The 27,660-nt window shown below is 39.5% G+C and overlaps 1 protein-coding gene across 1 annotated transcript in view; it reads left to right on the forward strand.

Annotated features, from left to right (window-relative positions):
- The window catches only part of DCHS2 (dachsous cadherin-related 2), a 151,432-nt gene that overhangs the window by 55,141 nt on the left and 68,631 nt on the right, over nt 1–27,660 (forward strand). Inside the window, exons 10-12 of the mRNA XM_022599653.3 lie at nt 16,286–16,420; nt 16,637–16,846; nt 23,630–24,487. Coding sequence (XP_022455361.2) covers nt 16,286–16,420; nt 16,637–16,846; nt 23,630–24,487 — 1,203 coding nt within the window. The remainder of the gene's footprint in view (nt 1–16,285; nt 16,421–16,636; nt 16,847–23,629; nt 24,488–27,660) is intronic.

Below are 27,660 nucleotides of genomic sequence, written 5' to 3' on the forward strand. Positions count from 1 at the left end.
GAAGCCAGATCTGTTAAGCCAGTGGTTATGTAAATGCATGTGAATTTGGGTGTATGCATGTGTTTCTGAACATATTTTTCCTAAATCTTTTTTTTTTTTTTGCTTATTGGGTTAAGACAATGAAAAAGGATTATGCACAAGAATTAAATGATGTAGTCAAGATTTTAACATAACTGGCATCATATTGGAATTTATGAATGGTTTACTTTATAGTCTGTATTTTTAAAAATATTATATCATTACTTAATACTAGAAAGGTTAACATATGTTTTCTAGCATTCTACAATGTAGTTTTTAAAATGTAAGCCTAACAGCATTGTTTGGCATTCAAAACCCATAGGAATTTGAGCACTGAATGTTTATGATGTATGACTCACACTGGTTCTAACAGGAGTTTTTTCTTGTATTAAAAGGGAAAAACAACTACCACTTTTAAACTAAGATATTAAAACTGCTGCAGCATTTGGTGCCAACAACAAGAGCTCCATTGTTAGTGGGAAAAGATCTATCCCTAAGGGTACCTCTCCCCCAGTCCTGGGAGGAAAGGGTGCCCCAGCAGGGAAGATGACTCAGTCCTGGTGATGCATTGGCTCATTCATGGTGAATACAAAATAATTCAACAGCACATCACCATACAAAAATGTCGAATTCTATAGTGAAATCTTATTCTCTATCCCATAAAAATTGTATTCTGTATCTGGATTTATCTTGAACAAACTCTACATCTGGTTTCCCAGAAACTGTCTCATGCTGGATGCATAACCCCACCCAACAGCCTGCTGTCGGAGCAAAGGAGAAACACTGCCATGACAGTATTTCATCTGTTTCATTGAATCTAAGACACTATTAATTGTAAGAAGCATCTAACTTCAGATATATTAAAATTTGGGGAAAAAATGTGTCTTAGAATTAATGAAAAAATTAAACAGACAAAAAGGACTACTCACCCAGAGACAATCACTATTAAAACTTTGAAATATAATCCTATTTCGTTTAATACATGGTGTTTTGATTATATGATTGTCTAATTTTCTGCCTGCCTTTTAAGCTGTGAACTCATGGATTCAGAACATATTTTACTTGCTTTTATCCCAGGTCCCTAAGATAATGCAAGCTATGACATAGGAGTTTAGTAAATTTTTTTGACTATATGATTTGAGAAACTGGAACATCTGTGAAATAGGCTGCTACAAGCTGCCTTCACTCTTCAGAACTCATTTATTTGTTTATTTCTTCATTCAATCAGCAAGGTACAATCCTGTTTTTCCTTTAGGAATGTTTGAGTTGTGTAGGCATTGTACAGTTGAGGAATCACATGAAAAAATATTTTCATGAAAAGTAAATCTGAAAACAACACTCCCTTCGTCAGAATTCTTAATTAATTCCTCATGGTTTTGAGGATGAAGTTCTCTTCTCTTTTAGCTTAACAACTAGGCACTTTAATAAGTGACTGTAGCTTTCCCCTCTATTCTCAACTCCTATCACTCGCCTGCCTTTACGGTAGGACAGGGTTATGCAAACTTTTCTCTGTAAAGGGCAAGATAGTGAATGTTTTAGGTTTTGCAGGCTATACAGTCTCTACTACTTAATTCTGATGTTGGAGCAAGACAACAGCAATAGATAATACATAAAGAATTGAGCGTGGCTGGGTTTCAGCAGAACTTCACAAAATCAGGGGGGTAGGCTGTATTTGTCCACTGGGTTTGCCAGCCAATGGTCTGACAGGTATATCTAATTAAGACATCTAAGTTTCTTACAATTTTCTGATCATCAGATCCAATTATGATGTCATCATGGTAGTAGATCAGTGTGATTATCTACTGGATGCTGAGATGATCTTTATCTCTGCTGAGTAGATGATGGCTGATAGTGGAAGAGTTTACATAAAGATGTACCATTGTTCCTGCTGGATGAAATCAGATCACTTGTGATAGTCCTTACAAATTTCTATAGAGTATTGGTTCTCATTTCAGTTACTGTGTTCTTTAACTGTTTGGTTGTTCTTTATATTTTCTAACTCTTTTTTTAAAACTTCTTATAACTCCTTGCTCTGTGCATCCATTCATTTCCCAAGTTCTTAGATCATCTTTACAGTCATTACTCTGAACTCTTTCTCAGGTAGATTGCCTATCTCCATGTTGCTTAGTTATTCTTCTGGGGTTTTATCTTGGTCCTTCATCTGGAACATATTCCTCATTTTGTCTAAATTTTTTTGTATTTCTATATATGTTTTGCTTCTCAGCCTTGGAGAAATGGCCCTCTGTAGGGGATGTCCTATATGTCTCAGCAGTACAGTCTCCTTTCATGACCCAAGGGCCAGAGACCAACTAGTCCCAGGGTAGATTCTGACCTGTGTTTGTGGACTCGGTTCTGCAGGCTGCCGGACAGTTTTCTTGCTTCTGGCAAGAAAACTGCCCTCCCCCCTGGTGGATGAGGCTGATCTAGAGGCTTGTGCAGGCTTCCTAGTGGGAGGGGCCAGTGCCTATGTAATAGGGAAGAACCTTTTGTATTCTATTGCAAGTTAATCACTAAAGGGATGTTGCCCAAAAGCTTAAATTATACATAATGACCCAACTCTCAGAACCCTGCCTCCCAGGTAATGAGCATTAAGCTAAAATACCTTTGTTTAGCTCACAGGAAACATCCTGACCAGGTCCACCAGTGAGTGACTGCAGGAAGGAACAAATGAACATGTTCCCCTCCGGAGGCTGATGGGAACCAGGAAGTGTTTGACTTTACTCCCTCCCCTTTTAGTGTGAAAGAAGCCTGAATTCTACCTCAGGCAAGATGGTTCTTTGGGGCACAAGCCCTCCATCTTCTCAGTTTTCTGACTTTCCAAATAAAGTCATTACTCCTTGCCCCAACAACCTGTCTCTCAATTACTGGCCTGTTGTGCGGCTAGTGGTATGAGCTTAGACTTGGTAACACTTGCCCACTGGTGGGTGGAGTTGGGTCTTGGCCCTCTGGTGGTCAGGAGTGTCAAGGAGTATGTCTAGAGGCAGCTGTGGGCTCAGGAAGTCTTTAGGCAGCGTGTTTGCTGATGGGCAGAGCTGTGTTCCCACCCTGTTGGTTGTTTGGCCTGAGGCAGCCCAGCACTGGATCCTGCAGGCTACTGGATGAGGTCAGGTCTTGGTGCCAAAATGTTGGCCTCCAGGAGAGCTCATGCTGATGAATACTCCCTGGTACATGCACCACCAGTGCCCTTGTCCTCAGAGTGAGACACAGCCGCGCACCCTCCCTCCATCTCCCTCCATCCAGGAGACCCTTCAAGATCAGCAAGTAGGTCTGACCCAGGGTCCTATGAAGTCACCGCTTTTGCAGTCCTCCAAGGGTAGAGTCTCTGTTTCCCCCAGTCCTGTGGAGTTCCTGCAATCAAGACCTGCTGGCCTTCAAAGCCAAATGCTCTGGGGGTTCAATCCTCCATATTCCAGACCCCCAGGCTGGGGAGCCTGATATGGGCCTCAGAACTCTCACTCCTGTGGGAGAACTTCTGCAATATAATTGTTCTCCTGTTTGTTGGTTGCCTACCTGAGGGGTATGGAATTTGATTATATCATGAATCCTCCCCTTCTACCACCTCACTGTGGTTTCTTCTTTATGTCTTTGGATGTAGAATGTCTTTTTTTCATAGGTTCCAGTCTTTTATCGATGGTTGTTCAGAGTTAGTTGTGATTTTGGTGTGCTCATGAGAGGAGGTGAGCTCAAGGTTCTTCTACTCTGCCATCTTGTCCAGAAAGTTCGAGAGTGTTGGTACTCAAAAGGTGGTCCCCGGGACCAGTGGCACCATCATCCACAGCCTACACAGAGGGCAACTACCAGAGGGCATTTAAAAGATGCTGGTGTCCCTCTAACCAATGGCTTTCCCAGGGTCTTTATGAAGGGAGAATACTCTGAACTGTTGGTAAATGTAGTTAGAGGAGGGTGGTGGGCATGTCATGATAAATGGTAAATTTACCATTGGTAAATCCATCCTAATGTTCTTCTCCATTTCCTTAAGCTTTTTGATTCCTTTCTGTATAGTATGCAAGGGAAGATCTGGCATCTCAATCTCAATGATGATAGACCACTATTGAATGCAGCCAATCAAAAGAAACTGTCAAGGGAAATAACTAAAAGAGCTAGCACATTAAATTCAGAATCTCTGGTAGGAACACCACATCAATAAATCCAGCTGAAACCAAAGTACTATTTTATCTTCCTGGGTTTCACATCCTTAGAATTGATTTCCACACATTTTCCACAGATTTATTCAATATAAGTTAGAAAAATCTTGCTATTATTTTAAAACTATAAGCTGTCTCTAATTGAGTCATATTTGCATGTAACTGCCTGCAGTATGTTGAGATCTGACTCTGGTTGTAGGTCTTCTCGTGAATAGGTATCCCCTTGCAAGAAGTTACCTGTTATATATCTGCTGTTCAATTTGGTTCTGATCTTCAGAGAGATTAATTTGGGGGCTTCCTTAGAAGTTTTTCAGTTTTTTGACTATGACTTGAGCTGCGACTTTAAAGACTCAGCTTATAATTTTCTTTCTGTAAGTTCCCATTGCATTCAGAGACAGCCAGTTCACATCATACTCCTTTTACTATCCCATGGCCAAAGTCAGCCCCACTTGGTCCTCTAAGGAATAGAAATCCTTTAATAGTCAGTTCATCACAATCAAACACAGGTGATAATTTAAATGATCATGGTACCGTTGAAAATGAGAAATTACTAGTGTTCCATTTCCTGTGGGCAGGGAACCCAGCACTGCCTTTAAGGCCAAAGGCATAACCAAATCAATCTCAGAATCCCTAATACCTGGGACCCAGTCCTGGTGCCAAGTACCGTATCAATCAGGTGCAGTCAGGAAAACCAGCTATTACAATACAGGTGTTGGAAGGCTGAATAAACAGAAAGGGAATCCTGAAGTAACCCAGAAAAAAATAACGGTAGGAAGCAGCTACCACCTCTAATCCCTGGAAACAAGGAGAATAGGTCGAGATTATCAGAACCTAGGAAAAAAATGAGAGGAGGGGCCTTGCAGAGCCTGGTCTGGGAGTGCCAAAATAGAAAGTTGTGAGCAGTTTCTGCACTAGAAGAAATGGCGTTGCTGACAGGGAAAATAAGAAAACAGGAAGAAGAAGTCCCATCTGCTCTCCTCTGACCTCAGTCTCCCTCGAGGGTCCCTTTGTGGCAGATCCTAAGAGGGGCTCAGCTGGCAAAGGAGATTCTGCACAGCTGTGGTGTGCAGATTCCCTAGCCCCAGCATCGCAGGGCGGAATGGGGAAGAATGGATTCAGAGCTGAGTCACAACAGTTTAATAACTAGTACACCATGTAAAGGACAGAGGGAGGAGCTGGCAGAGGGAACAGCAACTACAAAGGCCCCAACAGAAAGACACTTAGCATGTTCAGAGAGCAGAAGTGAAGCCCGTGGGCCAGGAATATAGTGCAGGAGCAAGTATATGAGAAGAGCTTGTGTCCACATCACATGAGACTTTGTAGACTGCGGTATGGAGTTTGGTTTCTATTTTGAGTGCATTCAAACACTTTCTTCCCTCTTACTTGTTAAATCCTATTTATCTTTAGGGTCTAAGCTTATACAGAAAGCAATACAAACTCACTCAGTCATGTCTTACCATGTGGAATTGTAATTGTCTGCTTACTTCTCTGTATCCAGTGCTACACTATAAGCACTGTGAGAGCAAAGAATGTGTCTTCTTGCCAGCAGTTATATCCTTAGCACCTGGCATGGTACCTTGGCACCCGCTATCACTCTCTCTATATGTTTACTGAATAAGATAATAAATGAACAAACTATCTACCTGTAATAAGTCTTCCCTGATCCCCTTCCTCAGTGATTTCACATATTCCCCCACACCATCTCCCTCACTAGAGGGGAGCTCTGAGGACCAAGATAAGTACTAATTATTCAATGGTATCTTTCCAGTGCCTGGCACTTGGTAAATGTGCACTGCATAAATAAACATATAAGTGAATGAATCAATCAACCAAATAACTGGCGCTCAATACATATGTGTCATCTGCATATAGGTGGAAACTGAAGCCAGTGAAGTGGGAAAGAGGTGGAATGAATTCCTTCCTCCCTCCTTCCCTCTCCCCTTCTCTCCCTGCCTTCCTCTCTCTCTCTTTGTTCCTTCCTTTCTGTGTTTTTTAACATCAGTCAGCAATACCTGAAGCCAAGAGAAAACAAGTCAACTAAACATGGTCAGTAGATCTTACAACCAGAAGCTTACTGGTGACTGTAGAAAGAATAACTAGATACAGCAGTGGTTTCAAGCTAGCTGCAGAGAATTTTAAAAAGATGCTTGGCTATAAAGAGGAGGAAAAAGTCTTGTTTCTTACAGCTAAACTATAATTCAAGGAAAAATTATAAATGGGAAAGATTAGAACTGACAGGAAAATTTCAAGAGAGTATTTGAAGGATTACTTTTGCCATTGAGACACAAAGCAGGAGGTAGAGTTGAATACAGATGCAGAAAGTTGAGGGAGCTTTTTCCCAATGCCTCCATTTTCTCTAGGAAATAGGAAGGGAAATGATTTGTGAGAGTGAACCAGGGGGTGGTCGGGTAGAAGAAATGAATAGGAGAGGGGTGACCAAAGAGATCTGGAAAGATTGCCAGATGACAGTAACATTTCAGTGGCCTCCATCTATGCTTTCGTGAAGTTTTCTCCAGCCCCAGTTATCTGCTGGATATTCCAGGAGGACAGAGAGATGGCTGGAATGAATCTGGACTGAGGTTTTGCTGGCCTTCTTTGGTAAAAAGCCACAGTACCTGAGGAAATTTGCAAAGTTGCCAAAGTGTTAATTCATGGGGCTGGACTGAAGAGGAAAAGAAATGAACTGAAGAGGCGTATCCTAGAGTAGGAGAAAGCAAGAAGTCATAAGGCTGTAGGTCTCGAGGTCTAAGAACAGATATATGTATGTGTACACACACACACACACACACATCCTTTGGTGTGTTGTAAGTGTATCACTGAATATCTTCAGATCCAGATTTCCAATTTTCTTAGTAAGGTGATGGAATTAGACTCAATAATCTCTATTTTACTTTTATTTTCTTTGTTCTCAAGTTTGATGATGTTGTGTTTAATCTGGAGGATTATAATAAGTGTGTGAGGAGGAAGAAGCAAGGCACTAATTGAATTCTAAAAGAGCCATAGTACAATACTTTAAATTTAGCTCACATTATTTAAGTTGTGAAGGGTGTGAAGTTCGGAGTGTGAAATCATATATGTGCAAACTACAGTTATAAATAAAGATCTCATTTATCCTTAATAATATACTAGGAGGATTGAAGGTGAGTAGATTGTTACCTTAGGGATCAAAGCTATATAGAATAATAGAAATGATAAAATCTGAAAGTTTCTAAAACGTCAGGGGAGTATTGGATACAAAGGTAAAGCACATTAGAGAATAAGTAGACCAATAGGAAGAAGGGAAACCGAAAAGATTTGAGTTTATGTTTAAGCATGTGAAGACATTTTCTAGATTTGACAAGTGTTAGGAGTTTAAACTGTATAATATATAATATATGTAATATATAATATGTATAATGTGTAATAACATATTATAAATGAGTGGATTATTGAAAAATTAAGGGTCCAAAAATTAAAAGATGCTGTTCTCCATGAAAGCTTCCTGCAGGTAGGGGCCATACCTGCTGGATTCACCACTCTCTCTTCGGCAAACAGCACTGTGCTTGGCACGTAGTTATGCTCACCAAATATTTGAGGAACAAAGAAATTAGATTTAAGTTGGTATAGTCCCCATTTTCATAATGTAGGATGAGATAGGAATAACAAATTTTATCAATCTGGAATTTTTAAAAATTCTGTCTTGACCATAGAAGAGATTAAGGTCATTATGAGATCAAAGTAATCACTATGAGTGTTAAATAATCATTAAATTAATAATATGCTTAATGACAGAATAAATTTTCTGGTGACCTCTGATTATACCATATCAAATACTTTGACCCTGCCTTATTAGACTTTTTTCTCAAGGTTATTAAAATGCCTGCAGATAATCCCAAATATCCTTTCTCTTTCAAGTGACATAGTAAGAAGTCATTTATATTTATTCTTGTATAAAACTGGCATTATATTCCACTTTTTCCAGTACTCAGTTCTATATTGTATCTACTAGATCACAGCAGATGAAAATTTAGTTTTTAAGACAGGCAAGATGGAAATGTGTAATTGAAGTTTTTTGTTAAGTCCAAAGAAGAGTGTTTCATCATTTATTAAAGTGTAAATCATATATGCTAAGTACTATGTCTGTACCTAGATACTCATCAGTGAAGAAAAGAACATAGGAAAATGACTGAAAGGAACTTGTGTGAAGTGCAAATAAGCTGCAATGTCATGGGATAAACTCGTTCAAGTTAATGGTATGAGAGATCTTCATACCCAGTGATGGAAATGATGTGACACTTTTCTCTGAAGGGAAATGAAACTGCAGAAATATAGGAAGAATTATTTTCAAAATGCATAATAATATGGTACCACATTTCTCACTCCAGATAACAGACTGAATGCTAAGTAGAAAACAAAATGAACCAAAAATACACACGTGAGCAATTCTACATGCTCACCTCCTGTGCTGGAGAATGAACAGAGTAACATAACTGGGCACAAGCAGTTTTGTTTGTTTGTTCATTTATTTATTTATTTTAAAATCTTTTCTAGAGTATAATTGCTTTACAATGGTATGTTACTTTCTGCTTTATAACAAAGTGAATCAGTTATACATACACATATATCCTTATATCTCTTCCCTCTTGCGTCTCCCTCTCTCCCACCCTCCCTATATCACCCCTCTAGGTGGTCACAAAGCACCGAGCTGATCTCCCTGTGCTATGTGGCTGCTTCCCACTAGCTATCTATTTTACATTTGGTAGTGTATATATGTCCATGCCACTCTCTCACTTTGTCCCAGCTTACCCATCCCCCTCCCCAATATCTTCAAATCCATTCTCTAGTAAGTCTGTGTCTTTATTCCCAAATTGCCCCTAGATTCTTCATGAACATTTTTTTCCTAAGATTCCATAGATATGTGTTAGCATACGGTATTTGTTTTTCTCTTTCTGACTTACTTCACTCTGTATGATAGACTCTAGGTCCATCCATCTTGCTACAACTACAAATAACTCAATTTTGTTTCTTTCTATGGCTGAATAATATTCCATTGTATATATGTGCTACATCTTCTTTATCCATTCATCTGTTGATGGACACTTAGGTTGCTTCCATGTCTTGGCTATTGTAAATAGAGCTGCAAAGAACATTGTGGTACATGACTCTTTCTGAATTATGGTTTTCTCAGGGTATATGCCCAGTAGTGGGATTGCTGGGTCATATGGTAGTTCTATTTAAAAAATTTTAAGGAACCTCCATACTGTTCTCCATAGTGGCTGTATCAATTTACATTCCCACCAACAGTGCAAGAGGGTTCCCTTTTCTCCACACCCTCTCCAGCATTTATTGTTTGTAGATTTTTTTGATGATGGCCATTCTAACCGGTTTGAGGTGATACCTCATTGTAGTTTTGATTTGCATTTCTCTAAAGATTAGTGATGTTGAGCATCCTTTCATGTGTTTGTTGGCAATCTGTATATCTTCTCTGGAGAAATGCCTATTTAGGTCTTCTGCCCATTTTTGGATTGGGTTGTTTTTTTCTTTTTGATATTGAGCTGCATGGACTGCTTGTAAATTTTGAAGATAAATCCTTTCTCAGTTGCTGCATTTGCAAATATTTTCTCCCATTATTAGGGTTGTCTTTTCATCTTGTTTATGATTTCCTTTGCAAAGCAAAAGCTGTTAAGCTTCATTAGGCCCCATTTGTTTATTTTTATTTCCATTTCTCTAGGAGGTAGGTCAAAAAGGATCTTGCTGTGATTTATGTCATGGAGTGTTCTGCCTATGTTTTCCTCTAAGAGTTTAATAGTGTCTGACCTTGCATTTAGTACTTTAATCCATTTTGAGTTTATTGTTGTGTATGGTGTTAGGGAGTGTTCTAATTTCATTCTTTTACATGTAGCTGTCTAGTTTTCCCAGCACCATTTATTGAAAATGCTGTCTTTTCTCCACTGTATATTCTTGCCTCCTTTATCAAAGATAAGGTGACCATATGTGTATGGGTTTATCTCTGGGATTTCTACCCAGTTCCATTGATCTATATTTCTGTTTTTGTGCCAGTGCCATACTGTCTTGATTACTGTAGCTTTTCAGTATAGTCTGAAGTCTTGGAGCCTGATTTCTCCAGCTCCATTTTTCTTTCTGAAGATTGCTTTGGCTATTTGCAGTCTTTTGTGTTTCCATACAAATTCTGAGATTTTTTGTTCTAGTTCTAGAACAATGCCAGTGGTGGTTTGATAGGGATTGCATTGAACCTTTAGATTGCTTTGGGTAGTAGAGCCATGTTCACAATGTTGATTCTTCCAATCCAGGAACATGGTATATCTCTCCATCTCTTTTTATCGTGTTTAATTTCTTTCATCAGTGTCTTATAATTTTCTGCATACAGGTCTTTTTTCTACTTAGGTAGGTTTATTACTAGATAATTCATTCTTTTTGTTGTAATGGTAAATGGGAGTGTTTTCTTAATTTCACTTTCAGATTTTTCATCATTAGTGTATAGGAATGCAAGAGATTTCTGTGCAGTAATTTTGTATCCTGCTACTTTACCAAATTCATTGATTAGCTCTAGTAGTTTTCTGGTAGCATCTTTAGGATTCTCTATGTGTAGTATCATGTCATCTGCAAACAGTGAGAGTTTTACTTCTTCTTTTCAGATTTGGATTCCTTTTATTTCTTTTTCTTCTCTGAATGCTGTGGCAAAACTTCCAAAACTATGTTGAATAATAGTGGTGAGAGTGGGCAACCTTGTCTTTTTTCTGATCTTGGTGGAAATGGTTTCAGTTTTTCACCATTGAGGACGATGTTGGCTGTGGATTTGTCATAGGTGGCCTTTATTATGTTGAGGTAGGTTCCCTCTATGCCTACTTTCTGGAGAGTTTTAATCATAAATGGGTGTTGAATTTTGTTGAAAGCTTTCTATGCATCTATTGAGATAATCGTATGCTTTTTCTCCTTCAATTTGTTAATATGGTGTTCCACATTGATTGATTTGGGCACATTGAAGAATCCTTGCATTCCTGTTATAAATCCCACTTGATCATAGTGTATGATCCTTTTAATGTCCTTCTTGGATTCTGTTTCCCAGTATTTTGTTGAGGATATTTGCCTCTATGTTCATTAGTGATATTGGGCTGTAGTTTTCTTTCTTTGTGACATCTTTGTCTGCTTTTGGTATCAGGGTGATAGTGACCTCATAGAATATGTTTGAGAGTATTCCTCACTCTGCTGTATTTTGGAAGAGTTTGAGAAGGATAGGTGTTAGCTCTTCTGTAAATGTTTGATAGAAGTCACCTGTGAAGCCATCTGGGCCTGAGCTTTTTCTTGTTGGAAGATTTTTAATCACAGTCTCAATTTCAGGGCATGTGATTGGTCTGTTCATATTTTCTATTTCTTCCTGGTTCAGTCTCGGAAAGTTGTTCTTTTATAAGAATTTTTCCATTTCTTCCAGGTTGTCCATTTTATTGGAATATATTTGCTTGTAGTAATCTCTCATGATGCTTTGTATTTCTGCAGTGTCAATTGTTACATCTTTTTCATTTGTAATTCTCTTGATTTGAATCTTCTCTCTTTTTTTCATGATGAGTTTGGCTACTGGTTTATCAATTTTGTTTATCTTCTTAAAGAGCCAGCTTTTAGTTTTATTGATCTTTGCTATTTTTTCTTTCCTTTCTTTTTCATTTATTTCTGACCTGATCTTTATGATTTCTTTCCTTCTGCTAACTTTGGGGTTATTTTGTTCTTCTTTCTCTAATTGTTCTAGGTGTAAGGTTAGGTTGTTTGTTTGACATGTTTCTTATCTCTTAAGGTAGGATGCTATTGCTATAAACTTCCCTCTTAGAACTGCTTTTGCTCCATCCCATAGGTTTTGGATTGTCGTGTTTTCATTGTCATTTGTTTCTAGGTATATTTTTATTTCCTCTTTGATTTCTTCAGTGATCACTTCGTTATTAAGTAGTGTATTGTTTAGCCTCCATGTGTTTGTATTTTTTACAGATCTTTTCCTGTAATTGATATCTATTCTCATAGTGTTGTGGTCAGAAAAGAGACTTGATATTACTTCAATTTTTTTAAATTTACCAGGGCTTGATTTGTGACCCAAGATATGATCTATCCTGGAGAGTGTTCCATGAAGCACTTGAGAAGAAAGTGTATTCTGTCGTTTTTGGATGGATAGTCCTATATATATCAATTATATCTATCTTGTTTAATGTATCATTTAAAGGTTGTGTGTCCTTATTTATTTTCATGTTGGATGATCTGTCCATTGGTGAGAGTGGGGTGTTAAAGTCCCCTACTATGATTGTCTTATTGTTGATTTCCCCTTTTATGGCTATGAGTATTTGCCTTATGTATTGAGGTGCTCCTGTGTTGGGTGCATAAATATTTACAATTGTGATAAATTGTAAATTTATAACATTTCTTCTTCTTGGATTTCTTCTTGGATTGATCCCTTGATCATTATGTAGTGTCCTTCATTGTTTCTTGTAACAGTTTTTCTTTTAAAGTCTTTTTTGTCTGTTATGGGAATTGCTACTCCAGCTTTCTTTTGATTTCCATTTGCATGGAATATCTTTTTCCATCCCCCACTTTCAGTCTGTATGTGTCCCTAGGTCTGAAGTGGGTCTCTTGTAGACAGCATATCTATGGGTCTTGTTTTTGTATCCTTTCAGCCAGTCTATGTCTTTTGGTTGGAGCATTTAATCTTTTTCATTTAAGGTAATTATAGATATGTATGTTCCTATTTCCATTATCTTAATTGTTTTGGGTTTGTTATTGTAGGTCTTTTCCTTCTCTTGTGTTTCCTGCCTAGAGAAGTTCCTTTAGCATTTGTTGTAAAGCTGGTCTGGTGGTGCTGAACTCTCTTAGCTTTTGCTTGTCTGTAAAGCTTTTAATTTCTCCCTCAAATCTGAATGAGATCCTTGCTGGGTAGAGTAATCTTGGTTGTGTTTTTCTCCCCTTCATCGCTTGAAATGTGTCCTGCCACTCCATTCTGGCTTGGAGAGTTTCTGTTGAAAGTTCAGCTGTTAACCTTATGGGAATTCCCTTGTATGTTATTTGTTGTTTTTCCCTTGCTGCTTTTAATATTTTTTCTTTGTATTTATTTTTTGATAGCTTGATTAATATGTGTCTTGGCGTGTTTTTCCTTGGATTTATCCTTTATGGGACTCTCTGTGCTTCTTGGACTTGATTAACTATATCCTTTCCCATATTAGAGAAGTTTTTAACTATAATCCCTTCAAATATTTTCTCAGTCCCTTTCCTTTACTCTTCTTCTTCTGGGGCCCCTATAATTCAAATGTTTGTGTGTTTAATGTTGTCCCAGAAGTCTCTGAGACTGTCCTCAATTCTTTTCATTGTTTTTTCTTTATTCTGCTCTGCACTAGCTATTTCCACTATTTTATCTTCCAGGTCACTTATCCGTTCTTCTGCCTCAGTTATTCTGCTATTGATCCCTTCTAGAGAAATTTTAATTTCATTTATTGTGTTGTTCATCACTGGTTGTTTGCTCTTTAGTTCTACTAGGTCCTTGTTAAATGTTTCTTGTATTTTCTCCATTCTATTTCCAAGATTTTGGATCATCTTTACTATCATTATTCTGAATTATTTTTCAGGTAGACTGCCTATTTCCTCTTCATTTGTTAGGTCTGTGGGTTTTTACATTGCTCCTTCATCTGCTGTGTGTTTCTCTGCCTTCTCATTTTTCTTAACTTACTGTGTTTGTGGTCTCCTTTTCACAGGCTGCATGTTTGTAGTTTCCATTGTTTTTGGTGTCTGCCCCCAGTGGGTAAGATTGTGTAGGCTTCCTGGTGGAGGGGACTAGTACCCGTGTTCTTGTGGATGAGGCTGGATCTTGTCTTCTGTTGGGCAGGTCCATGTCTGGTGGTGTGTTTTGGGATGTCTGTGACCTTCTTATGATGTTAGGCAGCCTCTCTGCTAATGGGTGGGGTTGTGTTCCTGTGTTGGTAGTTGTTTGGCATAGGGTGTCCAGCACTGGAGTTTGCTGGTCGTTGACTGGAGCTGGGTCTTGGCATTGAGATGGAGATCTCCGGGAGATTTTCACCATTTCATATTACATGGAACTGGGAGGTCTTTTGTGGACCAATGTCCTGAACTTGGCTCTCCCATCTTAGAGGCACAGCCCTGACCCCTGGCTGGAGCACCAAGAGCCTGTCATACACATGGCTCAGAATAAAAGGGAGAAAAAAAAGTAAGAAAGAAAGAAAGAAGGAGATAAAATAAAATGGAATAAAGTTATTAAAATAAAAAATAGTTTTTAAAAAAATTTTTTAAAGTAATAAAAGAAAAAGCAAGAAGAGAGCAACCAAACCAAAAGACAAATCCACGAATGATACCAAATGCTGAAAACTATACTAATACACAAACAAAAACAAAAACGGACACACAGAACCCTAGGACAAATGGTAAAAGCAAAGCTATACAGACAAAATCACACTCAGAAGCATACACATACACACTGACAAAGAAAGAAAAAGGGGAAAAGATATATATATCGTTGCTCCCAAAGTCCACCTCCTCAATTTGGGATGACTTGTTGTCTATTCAGGTATTCCACAGATGCAGGGTACATCAAGTTGATTGTGCAGATTTAATCCGCTGCTCCTGAAGCTGCTGGGAGAAATTTCCCTTTCTCTTCTTTGTTCGCTCAGCTCCTGGGGTTCAGCTTTGGATTTGACACTGCCTCTGCGTGTAGGTCGCTGGAGGGCATCTGTTCTTCGCTCAGACAGGATGGGGTTAAAGGAGCAGCTGCTTCGGGGGCTCGGGCTCACTCAGGGTGGGGGGAGGGAGGGGTAAGGATGCGGGGCGAGCCTGCGGCAGCAGAGGCCAACGTGACGTGACATTGCACCAGCCTCAGGCACACCGTGTGTTCTCCCGGAGAAGTTTTCCCTGGATCATGGGACCCTGCAGTGGCGGGCTGCACAGATCCCAGGAGGGGAGGTGTGGAGTGACCTGTGCTTGCACACACGCTTCTTGGTGGTGGCAGCAGCAGCCTTAGCGTCTCATGCCCGTCTCTGGGGTCCGCACTGATAGCCGCAGCTCGCGCCCGTCTCTGGAGCTCCTTTAAGCGGTGCTCTTAATCCCCTCTCCTCGCGCACCAGGAAACACAGAGGCAAGAAAATGTCTCTTGCCTCTTCGGCAGCTCCAGACATTTTTCTGGACTCCCTCCCGGCTAGCTGTGATGCACTAGCCCCTTTCAGGCTGTGTTCACGCAGCCAACCCCAGCCCTCACCCTGGGATCCGACCTCCGAAGCCCGAGCCTCAGCTCCCAGCCCCCACCGGTCCCGGCAGGTGAGCGGAGAAGCCTCTCGGGCTGGTGAGTGCCGGTCGGCACCGATCCTCTGCGCGGGAATCTCTCCGCTTTGCCCTCTGCACCTCTGTTGCTGCGCTCTCCTCCATGGCTCCGAAGCTTCCCCCCCTCCGTCACCCGTAGTCTCTGACTGCAAAGGGGCTTCCTAGTGTGTGGAAACCTTTCCTCCTTCACAGCTCCCTCCCCATTGCAGGTCCCGTCCCTATTCTTTTGCGTCTGTTTTTTTCTTTTTTCTTTTGCCCTACCCAGGTACGTGGGGAGTCACTTGCCTTTTGGGAGGTCTGAGGTCTTCCGCCTGCATTCAGTAGGTGTTCTGTAGGAGTTGTTCCACATGTAGATGTATTTCTGATGTGTTTGTGGGGAGGAGGGTGATCTCCACATCTTACTCTTCCTCTATCTTGAAGCTCTTTGGGCACAAGCTTTTAAACACAGGGTCCACCTACAGAAATTGCCATTTGCCCTGCAAGCTTATAATGATGCCATTAAATCACAATTGGGTGTTAGCAGGAGTAATTAAGAATATGTTGTAGGGTTGCACACTCATAAGAAATTTTTTATGGGAGGGAGAAAATCTTAAGCATTCACTGTGGGAAGGATTTTTGAAAATCCAGCATTTCAGCCAGGAGACTTTTATTTAGCAAGACCAGCCAAAAGAGTTGTTTTAAATTTTTGTTTTTGTTTCTGACCTTAATTTGAAGGTTACGTGTCTTGCCTTTTTTAATCTATGGCCCAACATGTTCATAGGAAAAAGGAGAAGAGACAGTTGGATTCCAAGGGGATAATGGCTGAGTTTTTCCTCTATATTTTCCTTTAGGAATCAATTCCAAGCTTCAGTTTGAAATCATGCCAGGTGCTTTATTCGGGTTGTTCGAGATAAATCCTGACACTGGGGAGGTGGTGACAACCACCACACTTGACAGAGAAGTTCAGGAAGTCCTCACCCTTCGAGGTAAGGGATCCCTTGACTGTGCTAAACAAACAAAAACAAAACCAGGCAGCAGGCCATTGAGAGGGGAAATTTTACATTTCAGTAGGTTGTCTTTAAATAAAATATTATTGACCCAGTGCTACCCGGTTAATTTGGTCTGTTGCTGTCTGGTTAGGGCAGCATATTTTAGGTATGAATTAATGGCTACCATCTGTGCCATCTTTTGTTCCTTGTCAGTACTTGTACGTGATGGGGGAGCCCCTGCTCTGTCTGGGACTACAACAATTCTCTGCACAGTGGGAGATGAAAACGATCATGCACCGGAGATTATTGTCCCCAGGCATGACATTGAGGTTCTGGAAAACCAAGAGCCAGGGCTTGTCTACACTGTTTTGGCCTCTGATATGGATGCTGGCAATAATGGAGCTGTCAGGTATCACATAATTGGTAAGTATTATCTTTATTTAAATAACCCCCTCCCCAGGATACCAACTCGGTTGACACACACTTCATGGAGTGCATTCAGCATTTGGTATCTAGTGCAGTGTTTACAGAACGCACACCTGCTAAGAACTGATTGGTGCCCTGGGTCTCCTCTCCTCCTCCCCACAGCCACCCTGATTCAGTGCCCTCCAAACTCCTCAAAAATCTGCCCTTGACAACTCTCGCTGTTAGTAATCCACTAATATTAGTGCATGTACAGATGGAACAGATAGCTTTTGTTTTCTATTTTCACTTTTTCTCTATTTTTACTTCTCTCATATGATCACTTAGTTTTATTATTTTGAACAGTCAAGACTTTCTTTCAGGTCTAGAGGACATGAGTAGAAAAACAATTCCCAGATCTGCAGACCAATGAAACACTTCAGATCTACAGCAATACCCCAGAGATCAAAGTCTTTAGGAACTTCTACACTACCAATTGTGGTTAAGGACCAGGGTTTGTGTTTTTCGAAATTTCCAATCTGATGTGACTGATACTTTTGTAAAATCCAATAAATATAAATTACTGGGAGAAAAAAATCAAAGGCATACAAAATGCAAGCCCCAGTTTTTAAAAACTATTACTGTATTATGAAAACATAAGATTATTCTCTCATGTTGCTATAAAATTTTCTAAATACTTACTCTTAATTTCTTTGTATTTATCTTGTTGAGGACCAGCTACAAGTAATCCCCAAACAGCACCTGTCACCTCTCACAGCATCAAGGACATTCTTTTTGACCATTCACTTCCCTTTCCCAAATGGTCAACGGTTCCTCTCTACTGGCTTTTCCCATCAGTATTTCCAGTATTTCCCATCTTGAAAAGCATAGATGTCTCCCTTCACTCACTGTCTCTTTTCCTTCACAATCAAACTTCTTGAAAATTGTTGTCTACACTCTGGTTTCTGTGTCTTTACTTTCATTTCTTAGCCTGCTGTAAAATGTGTTCCACTGAAGTCACTCCACCGAAACTACCCTTTCCAGAGACATAAAAGATCCCGTTGTTGCCAAATGCGTTGGATCTTTCTTAGTTCTTAATTTTTTTTTTTTTTTTTGCTGTACATGGGCCTCTCACTGTTGTGGCCTCTCCCATTGTGGAGCACAGGCTCCGGATGCGCAGGCTCAGCGGCCATGGCTCACAGGCCTAGCCGCTCTGCGGCATGTGGGATGTTCCCAGACCGGGGCACGAACCCGTGTCCCCTGCATCAGCAGGCGGACTCTCAACCACTGCGCCACCAGGGAAGCCCTCAGTTCTTAATTTAATTGTATTGCTTTGTGTCTTTGTGCACCATGTCCTGGACACTTGGTCTCGCCTTGACTTCAGAAAGCCACTTACTTTCTTTTGGTCCTTCATCTGTCTTTCTAGACAAGTCTTCCCAATGTCCTTGTTCTTCTGGTGGTTCTCTGACTTGTTAGAGTTTTCTGGATCTTTTTGGCATATCTTTTTCTTTTCTCATAGACACACTCTTTCTGGTCATTTCATCCAGTTCCTGTTTTCAGCTACCACTGGACCTCAATATCTCCCTATCTTGACTGTACCCTAGATCTAAGTCCCATTAAAGGACATTTTAAAAATTGAAGTATAGTAGACTTACAATTGCAGATGTCCAACATAATAATTCAATGTTTTTATAGATTATGCTCCATACAAATTTATTATAAAATATTGAGTATTCCCAGTGCTGTGCATTACACCCTTGTAACTTATTTTATACCTAGTAGTTTGTACCCATGATTCCCCTTCACCCACTTTGCCCCTCTCCATGACTCCCAATACTATGTTAAATAAAAGTGATGAGAGTGGGAATGCTTGTCTTATTCCTGATCTTAGAAGAAAAGTTTTCAACTTTTCAATGTTGAGTTTGATGTCAGCTGTGGGCTTGTCATGTATGGCCTTTATAATGTTGAGGTATGTTTCATCTTTACCAACTTTGATAAGAGATTTTATCATAAATGGATGGTGAGTTCTGCAAAATGCTTTTTCTATGTCAAATGAGATGATCATATGGCTTTTACCCCCCCCTTTGTTGATGTGGTGTAACACCTTGATTGATCTGCAGATATTGAACCATCCTTGCATCCCTGGAATAAATTTCAATTGATCATGATTAAAAATCCTTTATATGTATTGTTGAATTTAGTTTACTAATATTTTTGTTGAGGGTTTTGCATTATGTTCATCAGGAATATTGGCCTGGTAATTTATTTTTGTAGTGTCTTTGTCTGGTTTTGATATTAGGGCTTCATAGAATGAGTTTGGAAGTGTTCCCTTCTCTTCAATTTTTGGTATAGTTTGGGAAAGATAGGTATTAACTTTTCTTTAAGTGTTTGATAGAAACCCTCAAATTCTGGTGTTAGGAGTTTTTTTGTTTTTTGTTTTTTGTTTTTTTTTTGCATTACGCGGGCCTCTCACTGCTGTGGCCTCTCCTGTTGCGGAGCACAGGCTCCGGACGTGCAGGCTCAGCAGCCATGGCTCACGGGCCCAGCTTCTCCGTGGCATGTGGGATCCTCCCGGACCGGGGCACGAACCCATATCCCCTGCATCGGCAGGCGGACTCTCAACCACTGCACTACCAGGGAAGCCCCTGTTGGGAGTTTTTTGATTATTGATTCAATTTCATTACTTTGGTCTTGGAAGTGTGTATGTTTCTAGGCATTCTTCCATTTCTTCTAAGTTGTCCAATTTGCTGCTGTATACCTGTCAATAGTATTCTCTTATGATTGTATCTCTGTGATATCAGTGGTAATTTCTCCTCTTTCATTTCTAATTTTATTTACTTAGACTTTCTCTTCTTTTCTTGATGAGTCTGATTAACAGTTTTATCAATTTTGTTTATCTTTAAAAAAAAAACAGCTCTTAGTTTCACTGAGCTTTTCTTTTCTTTTTTCTTTTTTTGGTCTCTATTTTATTTACTTCTGCTCTCATCTTTATTATTTCCTTCCTTCTGTGGACTTTGTACTTCTTTTTCTAGTTCCTTTAGATGGAAAGTTAGGTTGTTTATTTAAGATTTTTCTCGTTTCTTGAGTTAGACCTGAATTACTATAAACTTCCCTCTTAGAACTGCTTTTGCTGTGTCCCATAGATTTTGGAAAGTTGTGTTTTTCTCTTCATTCATCTCAAGGTATTTTTTTTTAAATTTCCCCTTTGATTTCTTTGTTGACCCATTGGTTTTTTAGTAGTATGTTGTTTAGTCTCCACATGTTTGTGTGTTTTCCAGTTTCCTTCCTGTAATTGATTTCTAGTTTCATACCACTGTGGTCAGAAAAGATGCATACTTGATATGATTTCAATCTTCTTAAGTGTATTGAAGATTTTTTTTGTGGCCTAGCATGTGATCTGTCCTGGAGAATGTTTTATGTGCACTTGAAAAGAATGTTTTCTGCTGTTTTTAATGGAATGTTTTGTAGATATCTATTAACTCCTTCTGATCTACTGTGTCATTTGATGTGTCCCTTATTGATTTTCTTTCTGGATGATCTGTTCATTTATGTAAATGGGGTATTAAAGTTCTCTACTGTTATTGTATTTCTGTCAGTTTCTCCCTTTATGTGTGTTAATATTTGCTTTATATAGTTAGGTGCTCTTGTACTAGGTGCATTTATGTTTATGAATGATATATCTTCTTCTTGGATTGACCCATTTATATGATGCCTTTCTTTGTCTTTGTTATTAACTTTATTTTAAAGTCTATTTTGTCTGATATGCATATTGTTATCCCAGCTTTCTTTTCATTTCCATTTGCATGGAGTATCTTTTTCCATCTTTTTACTTTCAAGTGAATATGTCTTTAGATCTGAAGTGAGTCTCTTGTAGGCAGCATATAAATGGGTTTGTTTTCTTATCCATTCAGCCACCCTATGTCCTGTGATTGGAGCATTTAACCTATATACATAAAGTAATTACTCACAGATATGTACTTACTGCCATATTGTTACTTGTTTTCTGGTTGTTTTTATAGTTCTTCTCTGTTCTTTTCTTGTTCCTTTAGTCTATTCCCTCACAGTTTAACTATTCTCTTTAGTTTTACGTTTGGGTTCTTTTCTCTTTGTTTTTTGTATATCCATTGGAGATTTTTGATTTGTGGTTACTATGAGGTTCATATATATCAATTACATATAGCTGTTTTAAACTGATAGTGTTTAAGTTCAAACACATCCTAAAAGCTTTACATTTTTTCACTCCACTCCCAACATGCTTTATGTTTTGTTGTCATATTTTACATCTTTATTTACATCCCTTCAGTGTTTATCATAGTTATTGTTGATTTTATAATTTTTATCTTTTAACCTTTGTACTAGCTTATTTAAGTAGTTGATTCACTGCCTTTACTATATATTTATATTTATCAGTGAAATTTTTTTTCTTCACATCTTTTTAAAAATTTTCTTTTTATAGCCTTTTCTTTTTCACTTAAAGAAGACACTTTAACATTTCTTATAAAGCCAATTTAGTGGCAACAACCTCTTTTAGTTTTTGCTTGTCTGGGAAACTCTTTATCTCTCCTTCAATTCTGAATGATAACCTTGCTGGGTAAAGTGTTCTTGGTTGTAGGGTCTTTCCTTTCAGCACTTTAAATATGTCATGCTACTCCCTCTGGCTTGCAAGATTTCTGCTAAAAAGTCAGCTAATATTTATCGTGGTTCCCTTGTATGTGACTCTGTTTTTCTCTTCCTGTCTTTAAAATTCTGTCATTCACTCTTTAACTTTTTCCATTTTAATTATGAAATGACTTAGTGTGAGTCTCTTTGGGTTCATCTTGTTTAGGCATCTCTGTGATTCTTGGACCTGGATACATTTCCTTTTCAGGTTAGTGATGTTTTCAGCTATAATTACATCAAATATGCTTTCTGCCCCTTTTTTCTCTCTCTTCCTCTCTGACCCCTATAACACGAATGTTAGTATGCTTGATATTGTTCTAGAGGTCCCTTAAATAATCCTTATTAAACTTTTTTTCTTTTTGCTGCTCTGATAGGGTGATTTCCACTATTCTGTCTTCTAGGTCGTTTATGTGTTCCTCCATATCACCTAATCTGCTGTTAATTCCTTCTAGTGTATTTCTCCTTTCAGTTATTGTATTCTTCAGTTCTAATTGGCTCTTTTTTATATTTTCTAGTTCTTTGTTGAAGTTCTCACTGTATTTGTCTATTCTTTTCCTAAGTTTGGTGAACATTTTTATCACTATTGCTTTGAACCCTTTATCAGGTAAATTACTTATCTCTGTTTCATTAGGCTTCCCTCCTCCCCATCCCAGTGTTTTATATTGCTCTTTGCTTTGGAACATGTGCTTGTGTCTTCTCATTTTGTTTGACTCTCTATGACTTTCTTCTCATTTTGTTTGTTTGTCTCTATGAAATTAGGGAAAACATACCCTTCTTGGTCTTGAAATCATGTCTTTGTGTTGAAGCAGTTGGAGCATCCCTATGCAGTCTGCCTATGTCCAGTGGCTTTGGTGGTAGAGCTGGATCTAAAATGATCATGGGACATGTCTTCTTTTGGGATGTGCTAGCTGTCACTGCCCTATCAGGGGGTGGGGCCAGGGTCTGAGGGGCTGGGACCACAATCCTGAGTGAGCGTAGTGTCTCCTTTGTGCTATAGAGGTTTCTGCCTTGGCCAGGGCTGGGGCTAGGACCCAGAGGGCTGGAATCGGAGGCTGGTGCAAGCCCTGGCTTCTCCCAAGGTGCACTGATGGTTTCTGCCTTGTTAAGGAGTGGGGCTGGAGCAGGAGAGGCTGAGGTAAGAGCCTGTCTCAGACAGGGGTAAGGTGCACTGGAGAAGTCATAGCAGGCTGGCCAGAGCACCAGGCATGTTTCAGTCTGCTGCCTCCGTGCTGGGACTGGGAACAAACAAGTGAGTGTCCACACTCTTCAAGAGCAGAGTCTCAGTTTCCTACAGGCTTCCATTAAGCCCCACTGGTTTTCAAACCACCTAAAGGGGCTTCTACTCCAAGTGCTGGACCCCAGGGCTGGTATGCCCAATGTGGGGCTGAAACCCCTACCCCTGAGGGAGGATCCCTGAGCCTCTGAAATCCTTCTCCTCTTCTGGGTCACACACCAGGGGTGTGGGTCCTGACTAGATTTCTTCTCCTCCCCTCCTACCAGACTCCACATGGTTCTTTCTTTGTAATCTTGGTTGTAGAAGAGCCATTCTGCTAATCTTCAGGTCAGTCTCAGAGAGAGTTTCTTTTTATGTAGTTTTGATGTCTTCCTGAGAGGAGGTGAGCTCAGACTCTTCCCACTCCACCATCTTGATCCTACCTCCTAATAAATTTTTATTTTCCACTCTCTCTCTCCTTTTCACAGTGAGAAAGCAGAATCAGGATCAGTGCCTTTGACAAGAAATAGCATTTTTGTTCACACTTTATGTCCTGTGGTGGACTGTGGACTTTGCTCTGTGTCATCCTCACTCCAGAACTGCCCATCAAAGGACGTATTTGTATGACTCTCATACCAAACCAAACCAAAAAGATGTTAAAATTAGTTCAAGGAGAAATGTAAGAAACACACACATACACACACAGAGCAAAAATAAGGAATTCTGAAATGCAGAAGAGGTCTATCCATAGGATAGTAATCAATGCCATTCCACTAGACACAGTTAATTATCATGTACTTACAAAAGTACTTACAAAAGTGCTAGGATGTAATAATCAGGAAATAAATATTTGTTGTATGAATATATATATTCATGGGAAAGGGCTGCTACTTTTTGAATTCAAATGTATTTTGAATTGTTTTCTTTACTAGATGGAAATACTGATGAGTACTTTGCTATTAATGAAACATCAGGAGAACTCTCAATCACTCGTGCTTTGGACCGGGAGCAAGTCAGCAACTTCACCCTAGTCATCCTGTGCTCCGATCTGGGGGATCCACCCCGGAGCTCCATGGTGCAGCTGCAAGTCAGAGTTCTGGACGACAATGACCACAGTCCTTCCTTCTCCAGGCTCCATTACCAGGCCTCTGTGAGAGAGGACGCTCAAGTGGGAACCGTGGTTCTTGTGCTCTCTGCCGTGGACAAGGATGAAGGCCTGAACGGGCAAACTGAGTATTCTCTGGTGGAGGAGGCTTCCGGGGCATTCACCATTGATCCCATAGCAGGCACATTGAGAACCAGCCACATCCTTGACCGAGAAGCCAGAGCTGAGCATACATTTAAGGCTGTGGCCAGAGACTGTGGTGTCCAGGGCTCAAGAAGCACCACGGTGATCATAAAAATACATGTCACTGATGTTAATGACAATGATCCAGTTTGGGAACAGAATCCCTTTGATATTTTTCTTTCCCCCCAGTCACCTACTAACCAGATGACTGCCATCCTGAGAGCCAGTGACCCAGACTTGGGGCCCAATGGAACTGTCATATTTAGTTTTGCAGAGCCCCAGTCAGTGTTTTCTATTAATGAATACACAGGAGAAATTCAACTTCAGCAAAACCCAGCTTCAGAATATTTTCCTATCTGGCTGCAGTTAAAAGTTGTTGACCAAGGGTTCCCAGCTAGGACAACCACTGGTCTCTTGGTCATTCACATGGAAGAAGAAGATGTAAGGATTTCCTTCAGCCAGCATGTGTATAATGGGATTGTGCCTGAAAATTGTGAGGCAGGTGAGTGTCAACTGTTTTGTACATTGTCCCAGTTTTGGCAAAATGCTTAAAACTAAGGATTATAGAACGAGCGCTATCACGGTTCAGTTATGAATTTTTGAGTCCAGCCAATTCTTGATATGCCAACTTTCATTCAAAATTTGTCATTAGAAAAATACACTCAAATACAGTAAAACATGCACACACACTCCCCTTTAAAGACAGCAAAAGGTAGTAAAAATACTGAAAGATAAATTATTCAAGGCTCATAAAGTTTAACTTAAATTTAAAATCTCAAATAAAAACCCTTTTATTTAAATGTTTATGAATTCTGAACAACTGTACATTTCCTAAAGTACTTTCCTAGAAGTACAATGAAAGGTGAAGTATGTTGTCGTTCAGTGACTGTCATTGTGTCCTTGGGCAGCTGGATGTCTCTGCCTCAGTTTCCTAATCTGCAAATTAAGGATAAGTTTGGTGCCTACCTCATTAGGGTATAAGACTGAATAAGCCAGTTCATATAAAGCACTTAAAACAGTATCTGACTCAGAATCAACATGTAATATATGGGAACTGCTGTTATTATTATACTTCATTTTATATTATACTTCATTTTGATACAGTCAGCATTGCTTTCAAACAGTGCAGTAATATCTGATCTTCAAAGAATTTGGCACAGATTATACTACTCAGAACAGGCTTCAGTGAATGGTAACTATTTTTCCTCATAATGCTAAAATATTTTTCAGTTATTTCCCTACTCAAATGTATGCCATAATGGGAAACATAAAAAAAATTAATTTAAATGATCTTTCTAGCCCAAAGCAAAAAAACCCATTTGTATATAGTTGTGGATTGAAAGAAATCCAATCTAGGTAATTATATCTAACTAGAGAGTTGAGAAATAAATCTTCTGAACCTTTCAGCCAGCCAGAGGGCAAAGCACATGGACTCCAGGGCTTGGGAGAGAAGGAGTTTGCCTGCGACAGTTTGATTTGTGCTGTTTGCTTTCTCCAGTCATTCTTGGTTTTTGTTTTGTCATTTTGGATTCAGTTTCACTTTATCCGTACCTACAACAACCACTATTTAAAAGGCAACCTTCATTTTTCTGTAATTGATCTATACATTCCATAGTGAAAATATTTTGTTACACGTTATATTCTTTATGAAAAGAGAATATTCAATTTAATATTGAATGTCAAATTAGGGTTCTTCTCAGTTGCAGATTATTAACCTTTGATCTTGTTTTGAATTATGGTTATCTCATGGGCTGCTTATTCGGAAGGCCTCTTATTGATTCTAAACATAATTAAGGGTAAATTGCAATTAGCTTCATTAAATGAAATAATAGCGAAAATAACTGGAAATGTCCACCCATATACTTAGGTGTGATGAGATTTCTGTGTAAGAGTTAAATGTTAAATAACATGAGATATTCCTTAGAGCTCTGTTTCTGTACCTCTGGAGAGGTATACATCCCAACCCCAGAGCAGAACCTGATAGAAAGGAAAGGTGACATTTTCTAAATAATACAGCACAAAATATATGAATCAATCTTGAAATTGATCTGATAAAATCATAGAAATTTTGAGCCCAGCTTTTTTCTGCAATGAACATATAAACATTTTTTTTCCTAAATACCCTTGACACATGACCTTTCAGTCTCTACTTGAATATTTCAGTGACTGAAAGTTTAGGACAGTGGTTCTTGAACTTGTGTGTGAAACAGACACTCTGATGATCCCTGAAGTTTCTGCTTCAGTAGATCTGGGGTCCAGGAACTGCTGTTTTTAACAAACTCTGCAGGTGATTTGGTTGCATGACAATGTTGGAAAACCCTTTCATGTGAAAAGTCATTCCTGCATTAAACCCAGATCTGCCTCTTTTATGTCTGTCCATAAATCCTAGTCCTGCCCTCTGGAGCACTCCACTGATCTACACAGTCACTCTTCAGATATTTTATTTGCTCCTTCAACAAAATTTTTATTGCGTATTTTGTGCCAGGTCCTCTTCTACTGGGATATGTTAGTGAGCTAAAAGACAAAGATGCTTGTCCTTGTGAGGCTTACATTCTAGCAGGGGTAAAGAGACAATATCAAAGAACGTAATAAATAAATAAAATGTAGTGTATGTTAGACGGTGTTAAGAGCTATGGTATAAAGAAGCAGAGCAAGGGGTGCTGGGGGAGGCACAAATGCAATTTTAGATAGCAGGTTAGGGCAGGCATCATTGAGCAAGTGACATTTGGGCAAAGACTTAAAGAGAGGAGGTAGCCATTCGTATATTTGGGGGAAGAGCATTTCCGAAAAAAAAAAAGGAGAAATCCAGTGGGAACCCGCCTGGTTTGCTCAAAGAACAGTAAAGAGGACTGTGTGACTGAAGCAGAGTAAGCAAAGTGAAGAATGGTAAAAAATGAAGGTCAGAAGCAAATGGACCAGGCAGGGCCTTGTAGGTCACTGGGGGGTCTTTGGCTTTTACTCAAAATAGTTTTCCCGTCTCTAGTTCTTCACTTATTCTTCACATAATGAGATCTCTAACCACGGCTAATGAACATTCTCATCCAATATAAATTCTGCAGAGTAGTAGGCATTAAATAAATTATCACTCAAAAGAATTGGCACAGGACTCATCGTTGTGTCACACTTTTTCACATTAGTAATTGAAATTTCTAAAAATTGAGTAATGTACCTGGCCATTTCCTAATAAAGATATCCCTGGTGGCGCAGTGGTTGAGAGTCCACCTGCCGATGCAGGGGACACGGGTTCGTGCCACGGTCCGGGAAGATCCCACATGCCGCGGAGCGGCTGTGCCCGTGAGCCATGAACGCTGAGCCTGCGCGTCTGGAGCCTGTCGCTCCGCCACAGGAGAGGCCACAACAGTGAGAGGCCTGCGTAACGCAAAAAAAACACAAACAAACAAACAAAAAGATATCCTTTCTCAAGTCACCCACGATTAATTTGTTTGCAGGATTAAACCTAAATAAAAGTCAATATCTAAAGCACCCCAAAGAAAATATTTCGGTATGACATTAAGTTATGGGTTAGTAAGTATAATAATATTTGTGGTTGAATTCAGAAATGATTTAATAATAACCCTAATAAAAACTGCTGTGGAAGGGGAAATTATTCACCTGTTTTCATCTTTGCAGTGCGCCATTCATTTCTGTGTCCGAGACTCACTCTGTCGGTAGTGG

The sequence above is a fragment of the Delphinapterus leucas genome, chromosome 5, assembly GCF_059928025.1.
Source record: "Delphinapterus leucas isolate spDelLeu-1000000601 "Yukka" chromosome 5, BTC_Dleu_Yukka2, whole genome shotgun sequence".
NCBI lineage: Eukaryota > Metazoa > Chordata > Mammalia > Artiodactyla > Monodontidae > Delphinapterus > Delphinapterus leucas.